This window comes from Ruditapes philippinarum, unplaced genomic scaffold (assembly GCF_026571515.1).
Source record: "Ruditapes philippinarum isolate M1 unplaced genomic scaffold, ASM2657151v2 ctg2085_1_1_1_1, whole genome shotgun sequence".
Classification (NCBI taxonomy): Eukaryota; Metazoa; Mollusca; class Bivalvia; order Venerida; family Veneridae; genus Ruditapes; species Ruditapes philippinarum.
In genome coordinates, this window is record NW_026857461.1 from 117,306 (window position 1) to 138,718 (window position 21,413).

Below are 21,413 nucleotides of genomic sequence, written 5' to 3' on the forward strand. Positions count from 1 at the left end.
GTATCGATCTATTTACAAATCTTTCGATTTTTTTGCAAAATGCACTAGCAACTGATTGCTAACATTTACAACAGTGTCACGAAAATCTTTCGCATTTGTTTTGTGCCGTAAAAATGGTCAAAAACATGTTTCCAGTACCGTCAGACTTTGTAGCTAGATAATAAAAAGACTTATAAATAGTGTGTTCTTATTAAAAACACATTTACTGTCTGTTGAAAGTTCCTAAATTTATGCTGACATTTTAAAACAGACATCTTTGATTCTAATTCAGACTAATTGACTGAAAAATATAGCATAAAGATGGGTCAGACTACCAAAACTTTGACTAACTGAGCGATTCTCACAATGCATCGATATAATGGCGTGACCTAATTCTTCAACCTGTTTGACATGTCTGTAAATAACCGTTTAATCCAAAGCTAAAAACTATATATCAGTGATGTTTGTCATGTAATATTTTAGTCCTAATTATAAGACCTATACGTAACCTATTTCATATTTATCATTCATTAATCTGATATTTTACATTTTTCATTTTCCATGTTACGTTAGGTCTTAACAGATCTTTGCAAAATCGTGTAGCAAAAAAATTGACATTAGACATCGATTTAGATCTAATGAATTTAAACAATTAAAACAGCAAGTATTTACATTAATTTTGACTTAGTTATGAACAAAACTAAAAAATGAATACCTTTTAACAAAATAATTGAACTGTCACATCCGAAAAGTCATTATTAAATCCTCTCATTAAATTAAATTCCTTGTACAGCCGATATACAAATGGCCGCCATAAAGTGCGCGAAATCTGATTGGCTAATTCAAATGCAAGCGTTTAAATGAGTCCAGAAGTTTCTAACGGAATATTTTTTCAACGAAATAATTGCCCATGCACCGTCAGTGTGTTCGAATAAATTTTTTCCGTTCAAAAAATTGGAATCAATCTGTAATACGCTTTACTTAACCAGTATGGCCGATGAGCGAAATAGACTGATATTTATATTTTATTTTTAATTGATAAGTACATTGTTTGAAAGTGTTTGTTAATGATAGACCATGCAATTGAAAGAACAGAAGATAAGCTTTTGAATAAACAAAAGAATACACGACTTACCGGAATCGGCCGAATTACTGGAATCGACCGGAATCGGCGGTGAATTACCGGAATCGACCTGTAACTTTGTAATAATTAAACTTTTTAAGTTTTTTCTTGCAATTTTATAAAATATAAACAATATCAATGATTTATGAAAAGATTTTTATAAATAAAATCGCTTTTGATTAATTTAACAAGAGATCTAATATCGGCGAGCTACTGCCAAACTGCCCGTGACATATATGTCCGGGGCCTGTTATTTCGTTGTTTATGCAACTTTTAATGTTCCTTTTGCATGTTTTTATAAAACCTAAATATTATCATTAATCTTCCTAGAGATTGTGAAAAAAATCGCTTTTAAATAATAATAATAATAAACAAATATTTATGATCAGCGAAAACGGGCAAACTGCCGGAATCGGCAAAGGATTACCGAAATCGGCCTGTAATTTGCTTATCTTTATACTTTAAACAAAATGTTTGCACCCTTGATATTAAATAAACAATAGCAATGATATGTAATCAGATTATTGTCAATAAAATCACTTTTTATTAATTAAACAAGATATTTAATATCGGCGAGTTACTGCCATACTGTCGGAATCGGCGAAGGATTACCGGAATCGACGTATAATTTAGTCTATTGTACATTTTTAACGTTTCTGTTGCAATGTTAATATTCGTCTTATAAAATATAAATATTATGAATGATATTTAAAAGTTTCTTTCATTCTTTTATTTTGTAAATTTCAATTCGCCTTTGGTTAATAAAGCAAGAGATCGAAGATCGGCGAGTTACATATACTGTCATACAGCCGAAATAGCCGAATGATTACCGGAATCGGCCTGTATTATTGTAATTTATGGACTTTGCAAGAAAAAAATGCAAACAATATAATAGATATCTAAAAAGATTTCTGTAAATGAAGAATCCTTATTAAGTAATAAGCTAGAGATCTATGGTCGGCGAATTACTGCCATATCGCATAATTATATGCAGTGCCAGGGCTATCGGACAATTACCGGAATCGGTCTGTTTTCCCCCACCAATATTTCAACGTTTAAAAAATAACCCTGACTTATTTCATTAAATACAAACAATTTAAAAGATTTTTTATAATGTTTATTGAAATCGGTATTAAATAAGAAGCAAAAGATTTATGAAAAATTGCTGTTATAAATAATAAAAAGATTAATATTGAAGATCGGCAAAAACGGGAAACCTGTCGGAATAGGCGATAGATTACCGGAATCGACCTGTAATTTGGTTATTTGTGATTTTTTTTTGAATATTTCTTTTGCATGTTTTTATAAGATATAAACATTTTCAACGATATTCATTTTTGTAAATAAATTCGCTTTTGATTAATAAAACAAGAGACCTAAGATCGGCGAATTACTGTCATTCTGCCGATATAGGGGAAGGATGGGCGGAATCAGCCTGTAATATAGTTATTTTTATGTTATTTTATTGAATGCAAATAATATCATTGATATACGAAGATTTTTTTGAGAAATAAAGATCACTTTTTTACTATAAACTAGATATCTGAGATAGACTAATTACTATCACAGTGCCTGAATTAACAGGTAAATACCGGAATTAGTCTGTTTTTTTTTTTGTTATATTTCAGCGTTTTAAAAATATCTTGCCATACAAACAATTCAAATGATATTTGAAAATATTTATTGCAATTGCTATTACATAATAAACAAGGTGATCTATGATTTCTTCCATACTACCGAAATCGACGAGCGATTACCGGAATCGGCTTCACTTCGTCTAGGATTACTGGAATCGGTTCTAATTTTGTTATGAATGTGAACTCAATATTATTATTATCATTTATTTTTGCATGTATTTACAAACATTATCATTGATCTTTTATGGAATAATGCAATATCGTCTTTACATTATATTTTTCAGGACATTGCTAACAGAGGATTGTTTGAAATGACGGATAACAATAGGTCAGTTTTGTCTTTCTTTATGTTTGCAAAACTCAATTCTTGATTTCATAAAGTAGTCGATTTATAATTACATGCAATAATATTTACATGAAATCAATGTTTTACCAGGCAGTTACTTGACAGTTCGTGGTCATTCTGGAGTATCAAATCAATTGTCGTCATTTGCGTTATTGGTGCACCATAAAAATATTACCAAGATTGCGAATAAGCCAATCGTTGAAACATAGATTATTTAGTCTTAAATAGTAAACAAATCATCTTCATACCCGTAAAGTATAAAACAGTGAGATATGGATGTTAACTATATACGCACAGATGATACTGTCACTTTATTGGAAGTAAACGAGCTGTATATTGGGAGCTGTGTATTGGGAAGCGTGATATACTACAAAACCGTGGGGTGCCAATATACGGTATGCTGATATATTTCATAGTGGGAGAGACTATCTGTCAGAGAATGCCTGTTGTTCAGCAAGCTGTAGATGAATTAAGTCATAGGATTTATTGAACTTCATAATTTTTAAAGACTTAAGATTTAGTCAATGTAAAAACAAAACAACAATATAAACACCCTGTATAGATCTAAAGATTCTTTTCAAAGTTTAGCATAATTTCTAACCGTTTGACCCATTTAATTATTAATAAAAAATGGAAGAAGATCCTTTAAAGTTAAGGACTATGATATATACATGTAGTAATCTAATGTCTCTGGCTTATGACACTGAATTAATAATGACATTTTCCGCGAACATCCCAAATAAACACACAATATTTTTTTAATGTGATGTATATATATTTTTTCATCTTTGATTAAATATAAACAATATCAATGATATGTAATCAGATTTTTGTAAATAAAATCTCATTGATAAATGATTAATTAAACAAAATATTTAATATCGGCGAGTTATTGCCATACTGTCGGAATCGGCGAAGGATTACCGAAATCGGCGTATAATTTGTTTATTAATGAAGATTTAAAAAAAAGGTTCTTGCATCTTTATACAATATCAATGAAATGTAAAAAAATGTAAATAAAATCGCTTTTGATTAATTTAACAAGAGATCTAATATCGGCGAGCTACTGCCAAACTACCCGAATAACAATCCTTCTGACAGTATGACAGTAAGTTCAGTAACTTGCTGATCTAGTTTAATTAATAAAGCGTGATTTTGTTTATAAAAATCTTTGTACATGTCATTCATATTGTTTGTATTTAATAATTCTTAAAAAGTTCATAAATGAAATTACTGGCCGATTCCGGTAATAATTCCCCGATTCCAGCAGTATGACAGCTGGGACATACGATATATCGTATGTCCCAGATGACAGTTACTTGCTGATCATAATTAAATCTCCTGTTTTAATGAATCAAATGTGTTTTTTTTTATAAAAAATCTTATTACATGTCATTAATATTATTTTATAAAAGATTAAAAGTTCATGAATAACAAAATTACAGGCCGATTCCGGTAATCATTCCTCGATTCCGGCAGTATGACAGTAACTAGCTGATCTTAAGTATGTTGCTTAATTAATCGTAAGCGATTTTTATTTATAAAAATATTTTTACATGTCATTAACATTGTTTATATTTTATAAAAGATGCAAGGTTTTTTTTAAAAGTTCATAAATAACAAAATTACAGGCCGATTTCGGTCATCATTCCCCGAAACAACACGCTTTCTCCCACTATGAAATATATCAGCATACCGTATATTGGCACCCCACGGTTTTGTAGTATATCACACTTCCCAATACACAGCTCCCAATATACAGCTCGTTTACTTCCAATAAAGTGACAGTATCATCTGTGCGTATATAGTTAACATCCATATCTCACTGTTTTATACTTTACGGGTATAGATGATTTGTTTACTATTTAAGACTAAATAATCTATGTTTCAACGATTGACTTATTCGCAATCTTTGTAATATTTTTTATGGTGCACCACAATAACGCAAATGACGACAATTTATTTGATACTCAAGAATGACCATGAACTGTCAAGTAACTGCCTGGTAAAACATTGATTTCATGTGAATATTTTATAAGGTTTGTATTGTTTAAATAAAGATTCAAATAAAAATTATTGCATGTAATTATAAATCGACTACTTTATGAAATCAAGAATTGAGTTTTGCAAACATAAAGAAAGACTAAACTGGCCCATTGTAATCCGTCATTTCAAACAATCCTCTGTTAGCAATGTCCTGAAAAATATAATGTAAAGACGATATTGCATTATTCCATAAAAGATCAATGATAATGTTTGTAAATACATGCAAAAATAAATGATAATAATAATATTGAGTTCACATTCATAACAAAATTAGAACCAATTCCAGTAATCCTAGACGAAGTGAAGCCGATTCCGGTAATCGCTCGTCGATTCGGTAGTATGGAAGAAATCATAGATCACCTTGTTTATTACGTAATAGCGATTACAATAAATATTATTAAATATCATTTGAATTGTTTGTATTTAATAAAATATGGCAAGATATTTTTAAAACGCTGAAATATAACAAAATAACAGACTAATTCCAGTATTTACCTGTTAATTCAGGCACTGTGATAGTAATTAGTCTATCTTAGACATCTAGTTTATAATAAGAAGTGACCTTTATTTCATAAAAAATCTTTTTATATCAATGATATTATTTGCATTCAATAAAATAACATAAAAATAGCTATATTACAGGCTGATTCCGTCCATCCTTCCCCTATATCGGCAGTATGACAGTAATTCGCCGATCTTAGGTCCCTTGTTTTATTAATTAAAAGCGAATTTACTTACAAAAATGAATATCGTTGAAAATGTTTATATCTTATAAAAACATGCAAAAGAAATATTTAAAAAGTTCACAAATAACCAAATTACAGGTCGATTCCGGTAATCCATCGCCTATTCCGACAGGTTTCCCGTTTTTGCCGATCTTCAATATTAATCTTTTTATTATTATATAACAGCGATTTTTCATAAATCTTTTGCTTCTTATTTAATACCGATTTCAATAAACATTATAAAAAATCTTTTAAATTGTTTGTATTTAATAAAATAAGTCAAGGTTATTTTTTAAACGTTGAAATATTGGTGGGGGAAAACAGACCGATTCCGGTAATTGTCCGATAGCCCTGGCACTGCATATAATTATGCGATATGGCAGTAATTCGCCGACCATAGATCTCTAGCTTATTATTATGCCCCCTTTTGAAAAAAAGGGGGTATATTGCTTTGCACTTGTCGGTCCGTCGGTCCGTCGGTCCGTAGACCAAATGGTTTCCGAGTGATAACTAAAGAGAACCCTTAGGCCTAGGAACTTCAAACTTGGTATGGTGATTGGTCATGACAAGTAGATGACCCCTATTGATTTTGGGGTCAAGGGGTCAAAGGTCAAGGTCACATTGACCTTGTAAGCAAAAACGGTTTCCGATCAATAACTAAAGAACCTTAAGGCCTAGGAACTTCAAACTTGGTATGGTGATTTGTCATGATCAGTAGATGACCCCTATTGATTTTGGGGTCAAGGGTCAAAGGTCAAGGTCACATTGACCTTGTAAGCAAAAACGGTTTCCGATCAATAAGTAAAGAACCTTAAGGCCTAGGAACTTCAAACTTGGTATGGTGATTGGTCATGATCAGTAGATGACCCCTATTGATTTTGGGGTCAAGGGGTCAAAGGTCAAGGTCACATTGACTTTTTGGGTAAAAACGGTTTCCGATCAATAACAAAAGAACCCTTAGGCCTAGGAACTTCAAACTTGGTATGGTGATTGGTTATGACCAGCAGATGACCCCTATTGATTTTGGGGTTAAGTGGTCAAAGGTCAAGGTCACATTGACCTTGTAGGTAAAAACGGTTTCCGATCAATAACGAAAGAACCCTTAGGCCTAGGGACTTCAAACTTGATATGGTGATTGGTCATGATCAGTAGATGACCCCTATTGATTTTGAAGTTAAGGGGTCAAAGGTCAAGGTCACATTGACCTTGTAGGTAAAAACGGTTTCCGATCAATAACGAAAGAACCCTTAGGCCTAGGGACTACAAACTTGATATGGTGATTGGTCATGATCAGTAGATGACCCCTATTGATTTTGGGGTCAAGGGGTCAAAGGTCAAGGTCACATTGACCTCTTAGGTAAAAACAGTTTCGGATCAATAACTAAAGAACCCTTAGGCCTAAGAACTTCAAACTTGGTATGGTGAATGGTCATGATCAGTAGATGACCCCTATTGATTTTGGGGTCAAGGGGTCAAAGGTCAAGGTCACATTGACCTCTTAGGTAAAAGCAGTTTCCGATCAATAACTAAAGAACCCTTAGGCCTAGGAACTTCAAACTTGGTATGGTGATTGGTCATGACCAGCAGATGACCCCTACTGATTTTGGGGTTAAGGGTCAAAGGGAAAGGTCACATTGACCTTGTAGGTAAAAATGCTTTCCGATCAATAACTTAAGAACCCTTAGGCCTAGGAACTTCAAACTTGGTATGGTGATTGGTCATGACCAGCAGTTGACCTATTGTTTTTAGGGTCAAGGGGTCAAAGGTCATGTAACATTGACCTTGTAGGTAAAAACGGTTTCCGATCAATTAACTAAAAACGCTTAGGCCTAGGAACTTCAAACTTTGTATGATGATTGGTGGTGACCAGCAGATGACCCCTATTGAGTTTTGGGTCAAGGGGTCAAAGGTCAAGGTCACATCGACCTTGTAAGTAAAAACGGTTTCTGATCAATAACTTAAGAATGCTTAGGCCTAGGAACTTCAAACTTGTATGGTGATTTTTCATGACCAGCAGATTACCCTTTCGATTTTGGGATCAAGGGGTCAAAGGTCAAGGTCACATTGACCTTGTAAGTAAAAACGGTTTCTGATCAATAACTAAAGAACACTTCGGCCTAGGAACTTCAAACTTGGCATAGTGATTGGTCATGATCAGCAGATGACCCCTATTGATTTTGGGGTCAAAGGTCAAGGTCACATTGACCTTGTATGTTAAAATGGTTTCGGATCAATAATAAAAGAACCCTTGGGCCTAGGAACTTCAAACTTGGCATGGTGATTAGTCATGACCAGCAAATGACCCCTATTGATTTTGGGGTCAAGGGGTCAAAGGTCAAGGTCACATTGACCTTGTAAGTAAAAACGGTTTCTGATCAATTAAGTAAAAACGCTTAGGCCTAGGAACTTCAAACTTTGTATGATGATTTGTCTTGACCAGCAGATGACCCCTATTGAGTTTTGGGTCAAGGGGTCTAAGGTCAAGGTCATGACCAGTAGATACTTGATAACCCTTATTAATTGTTTGATCACTGGGTCAGATGTCATGCATAATTACCTTATCACATGAATAATTGGCTGCTGATAGGGGGCATACATGTTTTACAAACATATCTTGTTTAATAAGGATTCTTCATTTACAGAAATCTTTTTAGATATCTATTATATTGTTTGCATTTTTTTCTTGCAAAGTCCATAAATTACAATAATACAGGCCGATTCCGGTAATCATTCGGCTATTTCGGCTGTATGACAGTATATGTAACTCGCCGATCTTCGATCTCTTGCTTTATTAACCAAAGGCGAATTGAAATTTACAAAATAAAAGAATGAAAGAAACTTTTAAATATCATTCATAATATTTATATTTTATAAGACGAATATTAACAATGCAACAGAAACGTTAAAAATGTACAATAGACTAAATTATACGTCGATTCCGGTAATCCTTCGCCGATTCCGACAGTATGGCAGTAACTCGCCGATATTAAATATCTTGTTTAATTAATAAAAAGTGATTTTATTGACAATAATCTGATTACATATCATTGCTATTGTTTATTTAATATCAAGGGTGCAAACATTTTGTTTAAAGTATAAAGATAAGCAAATTACAGGCCGATTTCGGTAATCCTTTGCCGATTCCGGCAGTTTGCCCGTTTTCGCTGATCATAAATATTTGTTTATTATTATTATTATTATTTAAAAGCGATTTTTTTCACAATCTCTAGGAAGATTAATGATAATATTTAGGTTTTATAAAAACATGCAAAAGGAACATTAAAAGTTGCATAAACAACGAAATAACAGGCCGATTCCGGTCACGGGCAGTTTGGCAGTAGCTCGCCGATATTAGATCTCTTGTTAAATTAATCAAAAGCGATTTTATTTATAAAAATCTTTTCATAAATCATTTATATTGTTTATATTTTATAAAATTGCAAGTAAAAACTTAAAAAGTTTAATTATTACAAAGTTACAGGTCGATTCCGGTAATTCACCGCCGATTCCGGTCGATTCCGGTAATTCGGCCGATTCCGGTAAGTCGTGTAACCCCAAGTCAACAGACATTTTTTTATTTTTTCAAAATGCTACTTGTTTATGAGCAATAACTATTAGACGTCAGGCTTGACCAACATAAAACAATAACAAGCCTGAAACGTCTAACCTATTGGGACTAGTAATATTTATGACAAAAGAATCAAAATAAATGATACAAAATAAAGATTCAGGGAAATTTAAATTTTTTGACTGCAGTTGTGATTTATGGGTAAATAGATCGATACAACGGGGTTCCAGGCTAAGTAGGCATGTTTATCAGTGTAATGTTTATCTAAATGAAGTATACAAGATTGATTTAATGCAGAATCGGATGCAACTGCAGCTTCAAATGAATTATTTGAATAACAACTTTCCATTACATAAAACATTGTTCAACTGAATTTTACCAAATTGTTTAACTTAACACACAAACAAATATTGATGAATTGAATGGGATGCCATTAAGCTTCAAAATTTGAAAGTCGGAGACTGCAAAATCTCTGATATTGGAAGTCACATTACATAGGTAAAGAAGGGTAAGTATTAGATTTGGAAGTCATAAGCCTAAATCAAGGAGTAAATGACTCCCAAACTTCCATTAATGGAGGCCCTTGACTGGTTTAATAATGTGTCACAAAGTGACAAGTTATTTTTTTACCTCTCCATCCTGCATCCAGAATGCAATGAATTTGCGGAGGACGCAAAGTAAAAAGCGCTTGAAGTGTTTGAATTTAGTTTATAGATTTGTTTGAACTGAGTAAATACATTTGTTGTATTAAATAATGTTGCAGCATTCAAATATGTTTTTGATTAATTACTAAAGTGACTTTCAGATCATGATATAAAGGTTTTGTTATAAAATTCAAGAGGTCTTTCTTTAAAAGGCTGTGTTATTTCTGTGTAATAGCCCGCACCTATGATAAATAAATCAAATTTAGATGTGTGTCCCATGCCTGTTACACACAATGTTAGAGGTGCTTATTTAAAATGTCACAGAGCAATAAATTGCCAAAATATCACAACCGTTAAAACACTTGGTGTATCTATAGCAAGCAGTCCACTTAGCCAATAAGCATTGCTTTGGAAGTCTTCCAGATATTATTAATGAATGCAGTCATGTCATTGGAAAAAGTATTTGAAATTGACAAACAAGATAAGAAACTCAAAATTTAGACAGTGAGAGTAGTAAAGGGGTGGGATGGGACTTTCTGGATCATGGATGAAATATAAAATGTTTTGAATTGTTATTATTGAGAAATCACTGATGCATAACACCAGTGTGGTTTCAAAGTTGCAGGCATTCATTCAACTTGCTGGCAACACAGTACCACTGTTACTGTTCATTGGTAGAAAGGATTCTAGTGTTCATAATCTGAATGTTTCAGTTTGTGAGTTGCTCATTACCATACAACATGGAGTAAGACTTACCAGAATATTCTTTCATTTTAGACTTTTAATAACATAACTTGATAAGATTATTATTATTTACAGTTAGATCCTTCGGAACAGAAGATCGTCCTACTGATCGACCTGTAGCACCAAGAGATGAGATATTTGAGTATATCATATTCCGTGGGAGTGATATCAAGGATCTGCATGTGTGTGAGCCCCCAAAACCTCAACCATTGCAACCATTGCCTCAGGACCCAGCTATTGTAAAGGTAACATTGAAATTTCAATTCAGAAAGCTTTATTGTAAAGTTTATTCAGCTTTGAAGCAATGTTTATTCAGCTTTGAGCTTTTTGCAATGTTTTGAAGCTATTCACATTGAAATAGGTGGCAGAATTATAAGACAACACATTAAATTAGTTTTTATAAAAAGTCATTGAATTTCCAATCTGTAAATTGGACAAAAATTTGTGTAATCAAATAGATCTTTTAGATACTATATGATAAAATGCAGGCAACATGTTCATATTTTTATTGCCTTTTCAATGCAAAGGAGAGTTCACAAGTTAAAGCATATTGTACAACATTTATGGCCATGTTTGTATTTCATTCAAGTCATCTCAGCCCACCCCCGGTGGCTCTTTCCAGCAGCAAAGTTCAGGATTTGGTGGAAATGCCTCAAGTTCATACCAGCCTTTCAGTGGTCCATCATTGTATGGTGGTCAGTATGGCGGAGCACCTGGAAACCAACAAGGGTATGGAGGACCTTTGCCCTCAGGAGGGCAACCAGGTAAGTAACAGAAAATATTTGTTTACCTGAAAATGGCTTGTAGACTTTAATTCAAGTAAACTTTTCACATACAGGTCTCTTCGAAAAGGCTGCTTTTGTAATCTTTTAACCAAAGTGTTAAAAATTGAGCTAAAATGATGTCTTGTTAAACCACAAGGGAGATTTGATCAAACTATTATTTAATCCAAATCTAATGGATAGGCCCAATGAAGCTGTAAAATATATTTCAAAAACTGTAATTCTTAAAAAAGATCTGTAAGTTTGTTAATGGGACCTCCAAACATGTCACAGCTAGGCCACTGTTAAAAACAGGCATAATTAAACTTTCTTAAAATGATAACTATAGTATTTACCTTCTACAAAAATACCAACTTTCCTTGTTATTCATGTAAATGATAATTAATGCCACAGAGGTCACTTGCTTGTATTGTCGGGGGTATTCAACAATAATGAATAGGTGCATATATTCACATAGCTAAGACAAGTGTCAGAAAAATTATTCTTTATGCGTAGGAATAAAATCAGATGAAATCGAAGAGAAAATAATGAGGTTTGACAAACACAGTTTTTGAAATTTATAAAAATATATCAAATTTATATTTACTACAAGGCATATTGCACTTTGATCAGTAACTGTTGCATAGGCTTTATACAAGATCACAGTACTGAGTTGTTATACCTCACTTGGACTGATGTTGCTTGACTAAGGCATTTGCATCTATAACATTTATTAACAACCTGTAGTATAGTATATGAAGCCAATTTTATGTCTTGATCACCTTAAAACCGCCTTAATTTTCTAAGTTAATAGTTTTTTAAATTGAACAGAGCAGTACTGAAGAAAGAACCAGTGATAGTTAAAAGAATATAGAATTCTTAGCTTTTCTGTGCATCAAGGGCTCATAAGAGCTTTTAGGATCAATGACTGTTTGTTGTCCGTCCACAATTATTTATCTGCACAATTTGTAGTTTCACTTTGAACCCAACTTGCATATACTTATAAAGCTTGTATCACCAGTAGATTAATAATATCTGTCATATGTTGCGGTTCAGACTGGAATATCTGTCCCCGAGGGGACCCGCCCGTAATGAGGCTTGCCGAGTTACCTCCCATGGGCGGGTTCCCGAGGGATGAATATTTAGGTCCGAACCGAAAACACATGTCAGATTTTTTTCTTGCATATTCTGCCATATTATTTCATATTTAAAATGGTTTACACCAATATGATATATGTTCATGGAAATTAAAGTCATTTCATCCATAACAATTTTCTTACAATAGTTATGAACTTACAACTTAAATAACAACGGCGAAATGACATCATCCTAAGCACATATTTCCTTCTAAAACGACATCATTTTAACGTGGTTCATTCATTAAGCGCGCTAAAATGACGTTGTTGTTTGGCACGCGACTCATCTGGCACCCCCCATGCCAGATGAAATTTCCGGCATGGGTAAAAGTCCCGGAAACACCAGTCTGCTATGCAAGAAAAGTGATTCTGTCATGATTTCCAGAGTTATATCCCCTGAAGGAACCAAATAGGCATATTTTACCATGTCTTCATGGTGTTTGGTTTTTTGCTTCTTGGCTAGATATTTCTAGTTCTTGTCCTGAAGCCATCATTTTTGTACTCTTTCATGCATATTCATAATTGGGTTTGTAGGTTCTGCACATGGATCTTTTACCCTTTGTGGAGTTCAAGATCTCACAAGTATAAAAATAGGTTTTTCTACTTTTGTTCAAAAATGTAGTAGTATATATATTCATTCGGGTGAGCAATAAAAAGGCCACCATGGCCATATTGTTTAAAGTTAGTTAAACATATTTTTCTTGATTGCTTAAACTTTTGCACTTAAAAGTGTCTGAAAATAGTTTTTGTTTTGTAAAATGCATGTCCTGATGTGTGTTGTCTGTTATTAGGTGGGTCCCGGGGGCCATCCCCTTCTCTTACTCGTGTTTCCCCTACCATGGATCAGGGCATACAAGTAGGCCCAGGCCCGGCTCAACAGAAGCGTCTTGGTAATCATGCATCACAGTTGCACTGCTTCACACTAATATAACGCCAGATGATTGCTTTTTGTGAAAGTTGGGAGAATAGTTCATTAACATCGTACTAAACTTATTTATAAAACTTTCTATGTAGCTGATGAAAATACTCTGCTTTCTTAGTATATGCTGAATTTATATTCTTTTGTATTAATTTATACAGGTAGCATTAGTTGTAACTTCGATAAAACAATATTTTGCTTGCAATTTAAAATGCCAACAAAAATAATGTAAACAGTTTTTTTTGCAAAATTGAAATGTAGTTGAGTAGCAGAATATGTCAGGTTTTTTTTTACTACTATGGGATGTATCCATGCCTTTTCTGTGGGGAAAATTTGCACACTAAAAAGAATGTTTGGGGGATTATTTTATTTACAGGAATATTGACAATTATTGAACATAAACAACATTTTAAACCATGCTTCATTAACAATAATAAGAGAACAAACAAAAAATTGTTTAGGTACAGGAGCTAGAAATATGATTAATCTCATGTCAAAATTGGCTCAGCTGTATTGAAATGTTTTTGTAGTTAATCAAAATGAAATTTTCAGGCCACTTAGGACCATTGTTAATGCATCATTAAGTTTTGAAAATGTGATATAGTAATTATGTCCAACTTATTTGAAAGTGAACTGAATACATCATTCTAGAGGCATTAGTTACTGGAATGGTGATGGTTCTTTTCTGTCATCCTTTGCTTGAAATAAATGCACAGAGGCCTGTTGAACAATAAAGCTGATAAGTCATTAAAATCATTGACTTGAAGTGGCCTGTCTACAATAGACACATTTCCATTATAAACATTTTCAAATACTGATAAAAACCAATAAATAGTTATCATTTGGACTGTATTTAATATTAAATATTTCTTTTCCTTGGATAGAAAAAAAAAGTTTTAAGTGATTTTGTATGGACATTTAAATGATGAATAATTATAATTTGGCCTGGAATATTGTTAAAGATAATAGAGCATTCACTTCACACTTAACCAACAACATGTTTGATGTATAATATAACTTTTACACCTGAACAGTTTAACTTGATGTAAAGAAAGATCTGTGGATAAAAACTTCAAAAAGGAGCCTATTCCCAAAATGAAAATCTTTTCTTTTGTAAAAAAAGTATACAATTAGACTTTTCATGTTTAGTTGTTTCATTTTGTGGACTGTCATAAATTTCATCTATTTCTAGTTCAATATTGATATATTATATATGCTTAAATTCTGTTTGTTAATCGTGCCTGATAATGGTATTGTATAGTTTGTAGCATGTTTTATGACTGGCTATTTCATAATATATGTAGAAAGAATATTGAACAGGAAACAAAGTTCATTAGTCGGCAAGTGTTTTTCTAAGTCTGCTTGGTAATAGCCAATTGTATACTTGCATTTCTCTGTAAATGTACCGCTTAACCTTAGTTTTATATAGCTTAACTATTAAGAGTTCAAAGGCAGAGAGATTGTCATAGTAAGTTAGTAACTCTTGTTTGATCAAAGACTTTTAAAAGGTTTTGTAAGCAACTTTGTTCCTATTTCAGCACTGAAAGAATTGAATGCATGTTTACTGGGTCATAATTGTAGGTCTTAATCCAAGTTCTTTAACTCTAGCACTTTCACTGAATAAGAACCGTTTGAAAATTTCAGTAATTACTAGAACTTACAAGGTATTTCTTCACGTCCTTGGGATAATGGTAGTTAATAATTACCAAGAAAATAGAGGGAGCACACTGTTTTCCTAGTCTGATAAGACAACTTGAAGTACATTTGAAAATTAGCATAATTTTGTGACACTTGATTTGTACATGGCCCTTGGCCAATAGATGGACCTGTATTGATGTAAATTACAGAGGGTTAAAGGGCAAGCTCACCATGGCCAGGACCACAAAAGTTTTGTCTGAAGTAATTTGTCTTAAATTTATGAAACTATGTAGGAATATATCCCATTGCCAGTGGGGGGATTCATTATATTGATCTTAAAGTCATAAGTTCAATGTCACACATAAACTCTTTGCGTGATTTGTGAATCAAATGTTGGTGTAAATTGTAACTTGGGAAACTATAATTATAATAATATAATAACACTTGACTTTTTTAAATATGCATAAGGATGTCAATATGCCACTATAGCAACAAATGAAGTGGGAGATAAGTACACCACTACATGCTTATAATTTTCATCATGCACTTTTAATGGCAGAGTGTGATGTCTATTGACAGTAGTTGTTTTGTTTTTATGTTTTTAGATAAACTCTCAAATAGAAAGTCATAAAATTACATGCTGATGTCATTTAAACTTTATCGTTAACAAAAATTACTTCACTGCTTATTGCATGTTTGATTGATCACTTTCTACTTGGCTTCATTTGCAGCTTAACAATTAGTTGTAATGAATTTCCGGAAAAACCTACTATTCTGGTTAGATTTTGTGACTGTAGTTTTAACTTATACATGAAAACTCTGAATCCATTGCGATGTGATTCATTTCTAGTATTTCAAATTGTGATACTTTACTTAGATCTACAATACTTTTACTGTTACAAGCTTATGATTTCTTTAATTTAAACTTGGAATAACAATTTTGAAAAACATGGCATTTGTTTTGGTGTTAAAATGATTGATATGTGATTTAAATGATACTTAAAGAAAGAAATTGAAAAACAGTTTTACAAATTTTGAGAAAATAGCAATGATATGTTGTCTGTTTCCTGCATTGTTCATTACTTTCTAGTTTTCAGAGTAAGGATCATACAATGTTTATCATTTTTGTACCACTAGTTGCTTTAATTAAATTTATAAGTAGAAAAATAAATTTGGTATTTTACAAGTAAGATTCATGTAGAAATTATCTTGTTTTAGGTTCTCGAGGTTCAACACCACCTCCCAATAGAAAATCGCCTACGTCAGACCAAGGAACACAGGCTGAACCTCCCAGTGTACCTGATACCAGTAAACCTCCCCCAGGTCATCATCCGCCCGCACAACAACAACAACAATATCGGCAGCAAAATGATGATAGGAGACGTCCACCCCAGCAGCATAGAGACCGAGGATGGGAAAGAAAAGATATGCAGGAGAGAAGTTACGAAAGACGTGATCAGTATGACAGACGTGACCATCAAGATCACAGACCTGTATCTGCTAGCTATGCAAGGGGTAGAGGCAATAACAGAGGTAAGGAGTGCTCTTATCTTAAGTAAAAGTATTGGGTCACTTAGTTCACTCATAGGTGCTTCAAAAAGATTTTTACACTTTTGCCCTTACAACTTGAACCAGGAGATAAAACTGAATTTGACCTTGACTCATAAATTACCTTGACATTATTGTAATTTTAGGGTGGGTGGGTGGGCATGGTGAGTGATTCAAATATGACCTTGAAGTCAAATATTGAATTAAGGTTAGAGTGTCATTACTTTGTTACTTTTAACAGATTTGATTTATATTTGGACAAAAGAACCCCTTAGACAAAACCTGTATGTTAAGTTAATTGGTAATAACCATGACCTTTTTTGACTAATTTAAGTCATATTAAAATTTGCTTAAATTGTTTTAACTTTGTTATTTATTAACAGTTATGATATATAATTGAACTAAAGAACACAAGTTTAATTTTTCTAATATGGCATTGGCCTTATATTGACTGTCATGGTCAAGTTATTGAAACTTGCTTAAATAGCCATATCTTTATTTTATTTATCGATTGATATTCTTGGATAAATAAACACCTATGACAAAACTAACATGATGATTAATTCAAATTTGAGCTTGACCTTTGAATTACTTTGACAATCAGTGTGAAATTTGAATTATATTTGTGGGAGCATTCTTTACATTATTCTTACACTGTTAACATGTTTGACTTAAGAAATAATATCAGTTGAAAGAAAGTCAAGCATGGCCCCAGCTGTTTGTTACAGGGTCAGACTAAAGTAGATTTAAAAAAAAAAAACTTTAAATGATATACATTTAATTTCAGGAGGTTCAGGTTTTCGAGGAGGATCAGAAAGAGGTCGTGGAAGAGGTGCACCTAGAGGTCAGTCAGTTAGGGGTCGAGGCTCAGGGAGACCTCATGAACCAATCAAATTTGAAGGGGAGTTTGATTTTGAAAGCTCCAATGCTCAATTTGACAAAGAGGAAATTGAACGAGAGCTAAAGCAAAAATTAACGCTAGGTATTTATATTTTGTGTTAATTTGGTAACCTGAGTTACTTATTAGTCCCCTACCGGTTTTCCGGAGGGGACTTTAGGTTTACCCTCCGTCCGTCTGTCTGTCGGTCCGCACTCACAGGAGAGTAATTCTATTACGTCATACCAACTGTCCGTCTCAAATGAGATGTGCGCATACCGTGACCGAGAACATTCAGTACGCATTTTGATACCGTACCGAACGGACGTGGTTCGTTTATTAGACCGAGAGTTATAATCTCTATTCCTAGATTAACGCGGTTAATCTATTTTATTTCATATTTTCTGATAAATTAGATATTGTATTTTTACAGTATCAATTTAATTTCTTTTCTTGATATATATTTTGTTTATGCGAGGCATAAACTTCAGTTTTTTCTTTCGGCTTTGAGATTTTCATTCCATGTGCTTTTCAAGATGGCGGATGCCTCTACATCGGGAAGAAAAGTAATTAGTCAAGGAACATCTGGTTCGAACATGACTAAAGATGTCGATAAACAACCTGATAAATTGTTGTCGTCTAGTAAATCTGTTGCGTCCGAGGGTCGTAAAAATGAGTCTCGTGGTAAAGTGTCCACTCAGAAAAGTCAACCACCTGAGAAAATAAATGACGAAGTCATTAAAATTTTGCAAGAACTAAACACTAACGTAACAAAACAAGGTTCTAAACTTGAAAGTTTATCAAAAAGGGTAGACGATTTGTATGTTGAATATGATGAATATTGTTATCCTGACGACAGTTGTAATGATGGGTTTTCTGACGGTCATAGCGTCTTGTCCAATGTCAGCGAGTCTGGTGAAGATTCACAGCCACCACGCAAGAGGGTTTGTAATGAGAGTGACATATTTAGGAATTTGTGTGACAAATTTCAGAGTGCGGAAAAATGTGACACTGAAATAAATGACGATCTTGCTACTTTTGTAAACAATTCTTTCCGCAATGGTATTGCTGAGGATTCCTTGTCAAACATTGTTAAAGAAATTCACAGACCCGTTAATTGTGAGTCATTGGTGAAAACTAAGGTGAACGGTTGTATATGGCGTTTGTTGAAACCCCAATCACAGTCTGACGATGTGAAATTTCAAGCCATACAAAATGTTGTTGTGAAGGCTGCTATAAACATTTCCAAATTGTTGGATAAAGAAGGGGAAAAATTAGATACCCAGTCAATTGAATGGGGCACAAATGCCCTTGCTTTGTTGGGGCAGTCTAACAAACTCATTAACAACAAGAGGAAGGAATGTCATCGTTCGGATTTAGATCCACGATATTACCCTTTGACTTCTGCAAGCCTACCGTTTACAGAAAACCTGTATGGTGATGATATTAACAAAAGTGTGAAGGATATCCAGGACATAAGTAAAATTGGTAGAGATGTTGGAAGAAATCCTTCATTTAGGCCATTTGGTAGAAGACGTAGTGGTCGGCAGGCATGTTTTCTCGTGGTACTTGGCAGAGGTTATTTTAGGCCAGGTCATGGTTCTTCAGTCGTTCCACCACCAAAAAACTCCCGTGTGGGGTACAAGAACAAGTAAATCAGGTCAGTAATATTTTTCAGGCAGGTAGATTGAAATTATTTGAAGAAAATTGGAGAAAATTGACAAGTGATGAAAAATATATTAGACATAGTTAAGCATTGTCATATTGAATTTTTAGAAGGGCATGATCCTGTCAATTACGTATGTACAAGGAATAATTTCAGTGAAAATGAAAGTAAAATTATTGATCAAGAAATAAATAAAATGATTGATATGAAAGTTTTGATTGAAGTTAATCATCATGAAAATGAATTTATTTCTCCAATTTTCTTAGTCAAAAAGAAGAATGACGAGTTTAGAATGATATTAAATCTTAAATTATTAAATGAGAGTATTGTTTATCATCATTTTAAAATGGAGACATTTGAGTCTGCCCTTAAACTGGTAAAACCTAATTGTTTCTTTGCAAGTGTAGACTTAAGACATGCATATTATTCAGTTCCCATAGCTACGGAACAACAAGTTTAAGTTAAGATTTCAAAAAGATGGCAAAATTTTTCAATATGTATGCCTGCCTAATGGTATTTCTTGTGCCCCAAGAATTTTTACAAAGTTGATGAAGCCAGTTTATGCATCACTTCGCATGCTTGGACATGTTAATTCAGGGTTTATTGATGATTCTCTGCTTCTTGGAGATACATATGATGAATGTCATCTGAATATTACAGATACAGTTAATTTGATGGGGAAATTAGGGTTTATTGTTCACCCCCAGAAATCTATTCTTATCCCAACTAATAAAATTACATTTTTGGGAAATGATATTGATTCCATCAATATGATTGTTACTTTACCGTTAGATAAAGTTCAAAACAGTTGTCCAAGAATGCAAAGTGTTGTATAGACAGAAAAAGGAAAAAATTCAGCAAGTTGCGAGGGTTATAGGCCTTATGATTTCTACCTTTTCAGCTGTAGAAAATGGTCCTTTGTTTTATAGACAAATTGAGAATGAAAAAATTTTGGCATTAAAGCAAAATAAAGGGAATTACAATGCATATATGATTATATCAGATGAAATGAAGGGAGAACTTAAGTGGTGGATTGACAATCTAGCCACGGAAAAAAGACATATTAGTCATGGCAATCCAGATTTGACTATTACAACGGATGCAAGTTTAGTTGGCTGGGCAGGTATTTGTAATGGAACAAAAATAGGTGGTAGATGGACCTGTCTAGAATCTGTTTTTCATATTAATGTTCTTGAATTGTTAGCAGTTTGCCATGCTGTCAAATCTTTTTGGTTTGCACAAAAAAGACATTCATGTAAAAAATTTATACAGATAAATACTTGTGTTGTTTCTTATATCACGAATAAAGGTGGTAATAAAATCTGAACTTTGTAATAAATATGCCAAAGAAATATGGCTTTGGTGTTTAAAGAAAAATATATGGCTTTCTGCTACACACATTCCTGGTATTAGCAATGAGGCAGATTTTCAAAGTAGAAATTTCAATGAAAATGTTGAATGGCAACTTAACAGAATATATTTTTAAACAAATTGTGAAATTATTTGAAGTGCCAATAATTGACATGTTTGCCTCTAGATTGAATAAACAAGTCGATCGGTTTGTTTCCTGGAAACCTGATCCAGAAGCGGAGGCAATTAATGCTTTTTCTTTGTGTTGGTCAGATGTATTAATTTATGCATTTCCTCCTTTTCAGTTTAGGTTGGTCGAAACAGTACAGAAACTGAGAGAAGACAAAGGGGAAATGATACTGGTGGCACCTCTTTGGATAACACAGTATTGGTATCCAGCAGTAATGCAGTTGTTAATAGAAGTGCCTTATGTTTTGAAAGTGACTACAGACACACTTATTCTGCCAAATACAAAGAAAGTTCATCCACTAGTAGGTCATCTACACTTAATGGTATGTCGTTTGTCAGGGAATTGTTCCAAAGTAGACAGATTTCATCAGAGTCTACCGACATCATCATGGCATCGTGGAGACATTCCACCAAAAAAACAATATTCATCGTATATCCACAAATGGGTGGAATTCTGTAGTAAAAGGAAAATTGATAAATTTCAAGTTACTGTAGACAATATTATAAGTTTTTTGAC

At 33.3% G+C, this 21,413-nt stretch overlaps 1 protein-coding gene across 2 annotated transcripts in view; it reads left to right on the forward strand.

Annotated features, from left to right (window-relative positions):
* Positions 1 to 21,413, forward strand: part of LOC132749825 (protein LSM14 homolog A-like) — a 29,596-nt gene that overhangs the window by 752 nt on the left and 7,431 nt on the right. The window contains exons 2-6 of one of the 2 annotated variants that reach the window (XM_060739729.1): positions 10,888 to 11,057; positions 11,402 to 11,576; positions 13,501 to 13,599; positions 16,485 to 16,799; positions 17,602 to 17,796. In XM_060739729.1, the coding sequence (XP_060595712.1) occupies positions 10,888 to 11,057; positions 11,402 to 11,576; positions 13,501 to 13,599; positions 16,485 to 16,799; positions 17,602 to 17,796 (954 nt within the window). The remainder of the gene's footprint in view (positions 1 to 10,887; positions 11,058 to 11,401; positions 11,577 to 13,500; positions 13,600 to 16,484; positions 16,800 to 17,601; positions 17,797 to 21,413) is intronic. The other variant, XM_060739730.1, reaches the window with a different exon arrangement.